Source organism: Beta vulgaris, chromosome 4 (assembly GCF_026745355.1).
Source record: "Beta vulgaris subsp. vulgaris cultivar EL10 chromosome 4, EL10.2, whole genome shotgun sequence".
NCBI lineage: Eukaryota > Viridiplantae > Streptophyta > Magnoliopsida > Caryophyllales > Amaranthaceae > Beta > Beta vulgaris.
In genome coordinates, this window is record NC_079205.1 from 16,297,276 (window position 1) to 16,306,978 (window position 9,703).

At 39.0% G+C, this 9,703-nt stretch overlaps 1 protein-coding gene across 1 annotated transcript; it reads left to right on the forward strand.

Moving 5' to 3' along the window:
• LOC104884577 (uncharacterized) lies at window positions 1–1,041 on the forward strand. Its single transcript, XM_010669254.3, has one exon. It carries the CDS (start codon window positions 1–3, stop codon window positions 1,039–1,041), a length of 1,041 nt encoding a protein of 346 aa, XP_010667556.2.
• The last annotated feature ends 8,662 nt before the right edge of the window (window positions 1,042–9,703 follow it).

Sequence of the window (9,703 nt, forward strand, 5' to 3'; positions counted from 1 at the left end):
ATGGAGTCTCCCCCATTCCCAAAGGTTAAGCTACCAACGATAGAACGTTTTGACGAAACTACGGATCCAGATGATCATCTATCAGCATACAAGCATAAGATGTATGTTCAAGCAGTTGATGATGCTACCCGGTGCAAGAATTTCCCAGCCACTCTGAAGGGAGTAGCTCAAAAGTGGTTCAATAATCTTCCCCCTGACTCAGTGAATAATTTTACTGAGCTTAGTATCTTGTTTACTAGCCACTTTGTAGCTAATCGGCAGAAACAGAAGACCATCATGCATTTGGATAAGATCATCCAAGGACCCAAAGAAGCTCTAAGAAGTTTTGTGAAGAGATTCAACCTAGAAGCATTGCAGATCCAGTATCTGAATGCAGGGGTGGCCTTTGACGCCTTCATCAGGGGTCTAAGGCCAGAAAGCTTTAAGTTTGAGTTGGTGAAGAAGAAGATTTCCACTCTGACCGAAGCCCTTCGGGAGGTAGAGGCATTCATCCATGCTACGGAAGTTTGTGCGGAAGCTAAGCATCCGGAGGCAAAAAAGATTAAAGAAACAATTCAGCCAAAGAAGAGCATCCCCAAGAAAGCTGAAACTTGGGCGGTGACTTCGATGACAACCTCATCTAAGAGGAGCAAAAGAGCTGAACCAGCAACATCGGATGAGCCGATAGAATTCAGCAAAGATCAATACTCCATTCTTTTGAAGATAAAAGATCAGTATGAACTGAAGGCGCCAGCCGAGAAGACTCCCTATAAAAATAAGGATAAAAGAAAATATTGTCATTTTCATAAGGATTGTGGCCACGAAACAAATGAATGCAAGCATTTGAAAAGAGGTTTGGAAGATTTAGCTCACAAGGGTAAGATGAATTCCTATCTACCTCAAGCGGGTAGAAAATTTCAGAAGAGAGATAACCGTCAAGGTCGGAGAAAGGAGGACGAGAGCACTGACGAAGATGTAGTGCTTGTGATATCTGGAGGTTTAGCAGCAGGAGGTCCCACCAACCGCGACCATAAAAATTACTTACGGGAACTTGCCAGATAATGCTTACCAATCAGGAAAAATCTGACCCTTTCCCTAAGATTGTTGTCAGCAAGTTGGATCGCGGGAAGATAAGAACCCCCCATGACAACCCGTTGGTGGTGGAGATGAAAATAGCAAACCTCAGAGTAAGACAGATTTTGATTGATACGGGGAGCTCAACCGATATCATTAGTGCAGATTGTTTGTCATGATTGAAGTTCGATGAGAATGACTTGGTCCTAGTCAACCATCCCATCATTGGATTTGGGGGTGGAATAATCCACCCAATGGGAACTGTCACTTTACCCGTCAGGGTAGGAGACATGGAGGCCTCCAGGACACTGTTTGTTAAGTTCTTGGTGGTACGAGATTTGACGGCTTACAATGTCATTCTCGGACGACCCACCTTGAACCACATCAAAGCTATTATTGTAACCCATCTGATGCTAATGAAGTTTGAGTGCGATGGAGGAAAGATTGGATCCCTATGTGGAGATCAGCAAGCAGCAAGAGAATGCTACCTCACCACTCTAAAACCTTCATCATGAAAAGGAGAAAAAACATAGTAGCCAAAGGCCGTAGAGGAAGGACCGGCTGAGAAGGTGAAAGGCCAAATAAATGAGTTAAAAAATGAAGTAGAAAAAACTCAGATGAAGGCTCCTCAGGACAACAAGCTGTCCATTCTTTTGCCAAGCAAGAAGAGGAAATGTTTGGCCATTCAAAGAAGAAAAAGCTTCGTTAGAAAAAGTAATGGATATCATGGGTATTGAGCTAGAACGGCCAGAGCCAGTAGAAATGCCGACTGAGATTTGTTTGGATGAAAGACGTCCGGAGAGGACGCTGAAGATTGGGTTTGTCCTAGATTCCAAGATCAAGGATGAATTGATCAAACTGTTAAAAGAGTTTGAGGATGCTTTTGCATATGCGGTCAAGGAAATGCCGGGAATGGATCCCGAAGTTGCCGTTCACAAGCTAAACATAGATCCAGGATAAAAGCCAATCCGGCTGAAAAAGAGGCACTTGGGTTCGGTCAGGAATCAAGTTGTTGATCAAGAAGTACAACAGCTGTTAAAATCAAAATTCATCCGAGAGACTTATTATCCAGATTGGATTGCTAATATAGTCATGGTCCCCAAGCCAAATGGAACTTGGAGGATGTGTGTGGACTACACTGATCTAAATAAGGCTTGTCCAAAGGACATTTTTCCTTTGCCCAAAATAGATCGGTTAGTCGATTCCATGACCGGCCATGCACTATTGTGCTTCATGGATGCTTATTCTGGCTTTCATCAGATTCCAATGTGGCCAGAGGATCAATACAAGACTTCATTTATCACAGAGAAAGAGCTCTATGGCTGGTTAAGGATGCCTTTCGGCCTCCGAAATGCGTCAGCTACCTTCCAACGGCTAATAAACACTGTCTTCCAGCAGCAGCTGGGGAGGAATATGGAGGCTTACATTGATGATATGATCGTCAAAAGCCGGAAGAAAGTAGATCATATGAAGGATCTTCGAGAAACATTCCTGACTCTTAGAAAATACAAGCTAAAGCTGAATCCGCAGAAATGCGTGTTTGGAGTGGTGGCCGGAAAGTTTTTGGGGTTCTTGGTCGTCCAGAGAGGAAAATGGAAGCAGTCGGCCGTGCCAAAAAAATGGGTAAGCTCACACCAAACTAGGAAGGGCCCTACAAGATAGCCCAAGAAGTTCAAAGTAGCACCTTTCGTCTGGAAGATATGAACGGTCGTTCTGTTCCTCGGACGTGGAACTCAGACACTTTGAAAAAATACATCTGATATAATTGGAAAAGTGTAATTCCTTGCTAACTAAATGCCATAGCACATTAATGAAAAAGTAGAAATGTATACATGTACCTTGGCTCCCAGCCAAGCAAAATTCATATAATACAAATCTACTTCACTACTATGACTGTCTCTTTGCTTGTTATGCCTTGTTATTTGATTAAGGGCACACACCATCGACCAAACTGGTATTCAAAAAAGAACAGCAAAAGAAAAACACCCTCTATTAGGAGATCGGCCAACATGTGAAAATCCTTTAAGGATTACACATGACGAAGGCCACCAATTGATAAACTTATAAAGTTAACGTCAATCTCCTAAACGAAGGCAGCTGGAATTAAGAAACTTTAGTAAAAGGGTATTACTTTCCATCCAAAGGCCACTCACTGTGATAACCAGCTTAGTAAAGGAATAAGTTATTGCAAGCTTTAACAAGGATGGACGGATTGCCACAATCCTAGATTATACTTTGCATAGTATACCACCATCAAGCATGGTCATTCTCCTTCTTAGAACAAATAAAATTACTAATATTTCTTCATTCAAGAAGGGGGTGATACATGTTAAATATACTAATGCAAGTAACAAAAACGTCCTTCTACAAAAAAAAGCCTTGGTGCAAACTTTGAGTAAAGTTCTGACGAACAACATTTGCATTTCAGGCCGAACAATTTTTGAACTTAGTATTATTATTCTTATAATTGGATTAGATCGTCCATGATGAGAATGTCGGCATCTTCGGCCAAAACAATTTGCTTATAATTGGGAAAGTCATTTGGGTTGAATTATTAGACTATGAGCAAAATGGAAATAAGAGACAATAAGTGAAAAAAGAGATTCTCTTATAAAAATCCAAAGAAGATTACAACATAGGCTAAAAAAAAAAAAACTGCTACACTAAGTGCAAAAGGCCTGCGACCAAGATTGAAAAGGAAAAAGAAAACTAAGCATCTGGCTCGGAAGGATTGTTGGTATCATCCGCTTGAGCTTCTGGATCGGTCTCCTCCTCTCCCTCGTCGTCTGAGGATTCTTCAAAAACTGGGAGCTCTTATCCGGCCATGGAAGCTTTGTGAAGGCTTTCTTGAAATTCCAAACGACGCTCATATCTAGGTTAGTCCTCGAATTCGGAAAGCATTTCAAAAGCCCTCATAGCCCACGTCTTAGAGGTGTATATCACCTCATTTAGAGCCTCCTTGGCCGACTCGAAAGCATCAACGACCTCTTTCTTCAAGTCGTGGTTTTTTGCTCGGAGAAAACAATTCTCTCTCCGAAGCTCAACGGCCGTCAAAAAGGACGTTTTTCTTTCATCTGTGAGAGTCCGCTCAAGGGCAGCCTTCTTGTCCAACTCCGACAGACGAACCAATTATCTTTTGTTGGCCGACTCCATCTCGGCCGAACGTTTCTCCCAAGCCTCCCTCGATTGGCGATGCAGTACTTCCTGCTTAGCCATAGAAAATTGAGCCTGGTCTGCAACTTTGGTGGCATCCTGGATGATCTGCTTGTTTTCTTTCCTGAGCAATCTTTCCCAGTCCTCGGTTATTATGATGCGAGCAAAGAGCTGAAAAAGGAAAGATTATAGTATGTCAGAATGATCACAAAAGTAGGCAATTTTGCCAAGTATAAAAAGAAGATGGTAGAGAAATGGAGACTATACCTCAACATCCGATTGAGACATGTAACCCACATGTCCAGATGAAGCCCCACTTAAGCCTTTGATGTAAGGCTCAGGGAGGCATTTGAATAGCTCCTGCTTGAGCTTCTCACGATCGGCCGAAGTCATCCTCGCAAAGGCCGCCGAGGAGTCATCATCCGATAATATGGGAGAACCGTCAGGAGCTACTTCAGCTGCCCCTTTGCCTTTTTCTGAAAGAGGAGACTCGTCAGTATTTCTGACGGGTATAACCACGACCAGTTTGTTGGACGGACTCATCGGACACCCGCCAACGCGCAAGGTCCTAACAACGTTAGAGTAATAAGACTCACCAGAAGATCGAGAGGTCGATCTGTAAGCCTGGGGCATCCGGGCAACAAGCCCCCCTACGGGCCCGGAAAAGGCTGAGCCGTCCTTAGCCGCGTGCGGCTGAGGAATGTTCCGTTCGGCCCTTTCAACTTCGTCCAAATTAGCAACCGTGTCCGGTTGTTCTGTAATTGTAGGGGGTGCCAAACACACTGGACCATGGCCTTCTCTTCAGCTGAGGGAGGAACTTCCTCCGTTGAAGGAAGAATCTCGAATTTAGGCACAGAAGGCCGGTCGGGTTTCTTTTTCTTGGCCGTGAAGCCTTTAGATTTTTTGGGTGGAGGGGCATATAGGATAGAAATATTATAAACCAGAAGGTTTGGCACTCTTTCTAACGTGTTCCCACAAATAACAAGAGGTAAACAAAACAAAGGCATGTAAATATACACTTTGCAGGCAAGAATTATAAACAGTTAGCAGGGAAGAAAAATATTCATGCATCAATAGCAGGGAAGTATAATAATGCATCATTACAGAAAGAAATGATAATATGCAGATTTGCAGGGAAGAAAAATAATAATGATGCTGAACTAACTTTTTAATGCAGGCATATAATATTTCTATCCTATATGCCCTTCTTATACTACCCATTCTCACAATGCAATACTATAAACCTTAAAGGCATGAAAAATAATGCAGACACTTTTATAAATAACATTACTTAAGTGTCTAAAAAAAATTTCGAATAAAATCGATTTCCGAATTTTTTTTTCGACTCGACCAATACAAAAAAAAAATTCGAACTTAGTATTATTCGAAAAAAAAAATTTCGAAGCTTGTTTTTCCGAAAAAAAAAAATTTTGAACCTCAATTTTCCGGAAAAAAAAAAATTTCGGTGCCTAAAAAAAATTTCTGGTTCTAAAAAAAAATATTCTATGTTCAACTTTTCAAAAAAAACGTAGGAGCAATACTAAGGTTTCCTTCAAATAACTAATAAGCTAAGTAACTTAGTAAGCAACTAGCTAGTTAGTTAGGCGCCTATAAGTCTTAAACTAACCTAAAGCTCCCAGATACCACTTTGTAACACCCCGATAATTCTCTCTTTCTAGAAAATACTTTTATAATAAACCTTAGAGAATTACCCAGGCATTATCGCCCGTGTGATAACGTTTCGGCTTACTCAGAATTTTGCAGCGGAAAACAACTTACTAAAAACAACTTTATTAAAACTTTGAAACAATAACAATGTTGAAACTAAAACACACCAACTTAAAACTAATGTCTGAAAACTAAGTTCCTACGAAACAACTTAAATAACTATAGTACAAGATAGTCTCTCCATTCCAGATTCCCAATGAGATGCATCTGCGAACCTGTAATGTCAATGCTTCTTGACTCTGCTCCCCGAAGGATCACCACAGGATCAATAGGCAAAGCCATGATCACACACACAACAAGCACGTAATCAGCAAAGCTGAGTACTACATATCAGGCATAAAAATCCTAAACATGATACTACAAAATAACTTGCAGGATAAATAATAATATAAACATATAATAATCTGCAGACAACTTTACTGAACTAGACTTAAACTTTATTTCTTTTTTAAATGGAATAGTTATTGGACGAGTTGACTTATCTAAAAATAGGAAATATGGGGCTACCACATATTCCAAAAATGACCTGCGATATCGAGGAACCTTTGAACTGAAAGAGGGTGGTGATCAATCCATTCCTAGAAGAACCCATGGCACGCTCACCATGAATTCCAACCCTTAGTGTCCAACTCTAGACGTGCACCAGTCTAAAGTCTATAACCTATTCTCGTTTCACTTTACGTTGAATATATTTTTTACTTGTGTTGACACAACAACAAGCAACACATAACTAATTCTCAAACAATCATAACAGAATCTCTTTTTATCTTTGGATTAACAAGTGATCACAACTTATCAATCAAGACTCCTTTAACTCCTTTTTATACTTTACTAACTTACTTGTTGAACCTAGCCAACAATAAACTTTACCTTTATATAGGTAGAACTTGTAACTTACCAAATAAGGTCCACGGTCCTTATAAGATAATAATAATACTCAAAGAATACATGTAAACATGATTCACTCTAACTTATATTAATTCACTCACGAATTAATAAATAAACTTGACTTATCTGCTTGCATCAATCTTCCATACAAACATTTATAATTATAATCACTTCTAGTTTACATGTAGCACACAGGCAAATAACATGTAAAAACAACTCCAGTAATCATATATATGAACAAATAGAGTCCTATACATGATACTAGTAAATCATTTAAAACTCTTAAAATACTTATTTTCTGAAATTACAGCACTTATAATATTTAATAAATCTTCAGAAAATATATTCAATACATATAAAATTATATACTAACCAAATCTCATGATTTATACTTTATATATATAGTTTCTAGTGATTAAAAACCCTAAAAACTATAAATTTCATGATAAAAACTAAAATAAACTTAACATATTAAATCTGAAATTTGTTATGATAATAAACATAATAACTGAAATATATATATGCATCTAAAACAGTAATTTAAATCATAAAAATGCAAATTATTAATAACATAACATAAAAACTAGTACTTTCATGGAATCTTAGAGAGGAAGAAAGAAAAACAACCACAACAATGATGAGGAAGAGACCGGATAGCAGCAGCCACAGAGGAAGAAAGCCGGCGGTCAAGATTCGGTTCTCAAGAAGCAAACGTGACGTTTCTTGTTGAACAAGAAACGTTACTTGGAGAAGAAAAAAACAAATCTTTGAGAGAAAACTTGATGAAAACGACGCACAAGGAGGAGAGAGAGAGATGCCGAGTGAAAAGGAAGAGAATGACGTAGAAGAGGAGAGAAATAAGTGTAGGGTAAAAATATTTTGGGTTTTTAGGATATTTATATAAGGCTTTACTTGTGGCTTAGGAAAAGAGATTTTAATTAATGAACTTTGATGACTAATAAGATGGGCTATCTATAACTTTAGTCATCAAATTACTCTTTCCCTTTTTATCATTTTGGGCTTTCGATTCCATTAACTTCCTTTTCAATATACTTTTAGTATTTAAAACTCTTATTAAAACATGCTTAATTAAAACATTTCAAATTTTATTAAGCTATGAAAATATATTTAGTTGACTTTTAAAATAGTCAACCCTTTTTAAAAGTCAAATCTTTTCCAAACTCATTTGGATTTAAATATAACTACATAAATACTTAATATATTTATGAAAATTCTTTAAAATTGTGGGGGATTACAGTCTACCCCCTTAAAAGAAGTTTCGTCCCGAAACTTAACACAAAACCTCTCGTACTTTCAAAAGTTTGAACTAACATTTCGAAAACTTTTGAAGAAAGATAGTGCCTCTGTGCACTTTCCCATTTTTAAAACACTTGTGTTACTTATGAACACTTTTCTTATGCGGAGACTCTACTTCTTTTGCACTAACATGTGAAAATTGCCCAACATAGGCATACATATGCATGAAAATTCATAAAAATAGAAAAAAGCGCAAATTTATCGCATTCTACCCCCCTTAAAGAAAACGAGTTACGCCCTCGTAACTCACCTCAAGGAATAGGTCTGGATATTTTTCTTCATATCCTCTTCGGCTTCCCACGTTGCCTCTTCTGACTCGTGGTTAGACCAAAGAACTTTGACAATATGAACATCCTTGTTGCGCGTACTACGCACTTTCCTGTCGAGAATCTTGACAGGTCTTTCCTCATATGTGAGGCTACTATCTATCTGAACTCTTTCAGGCTCTAACACATGACGCTCATCAGGGATATAGCGCTTAAGTTGGGAGATATGGAATACATCATGCATTTTTCAAACTCCATTGGTAGCCAATCTATAAGCTACTTTCCCAATGCGCTCCAAAATCTCATATGGGCCTACATATTTAGCACTTAGCTTGCCCTTTTTCCCAAATCTCATAACGCCCTTAGTGGGTGATACTTTCAGAATACTTTATCACCTACAACAAACTCATCTTCGCGTAGTTTTAAATCTGCATAACTTTTCTGCATATCTTGCGCAGCTTGAATTCGAGCCTGAATCAATCTGAAATTCTTGACGGTCTCCTCAATAAATTCAGTCCCGAAGACATATTTTCACTAAAGTCATTCCAGCAAATGGGACTTCTACATTCCGTCCATATAATGCCTCAAAGGTGCCATCTTATACTCGCATGGTAACTATTGTTGTAAGAAAACTCAATCAAATCTAATTGGTCCTCCCAACTTCCTTGAAAATCATTAGCACAAGCTCTCAACATATCTCCATAGTCTGATTAGTCCTCTCAGTCTGACCATCGGTCGCAGGGTGAAAGCGGTACTCATTTTCAATGTTGTCCCAAGGTTTAATTGGACCTTTTTCCAGAACTTAGATAGAAATCTAGAGTCACGATCCGAGATAATGTCCTTTGGAACTCCATGCAATCTCACTACATGCTTGATATAGGTCTTAGCGAGTTGCTTCTTTTTCCATGTCTCCTTAATAGGTATGAACACGGCGGACTTGGTCAGTCTATCCACAATAACCCAAATGGTATCATTTCCACTCCTCGTCTTGGGTAAGGCAGTCACAAAGTCCATAGAAATAGAATCCCACTTCCATCCGGACCTCTAACGATTGAACTTTCCCCATGGGTCTCTTATGGTCATCTTCACTTCTGACAGGTTAGACACTTAGACACATTACAGCTTCTCGCTTCATGTTTGGCCACCAATAGGTCACCTTAAGGTCTTTGTACAACTTGTCACCCCCAGGGTGCACAGAATATGGAGTGTTATGCCCTCGTCCATAAGACGTCTCTTAAGGTCATTGCACTTCTGTGGTACACACCACCTCCCTTTAAACCTTAGACTCCCATCATCAT

Excerpts from the sequence above, each read along its gene's own strand:
- LOC104884577 (XM_010669254.3), top strand. The coding sequence starts at position 1 with ATGGAGTCTCCCCCATTCCCAAAGGTTAAGCTACCAACGATAGAACGT.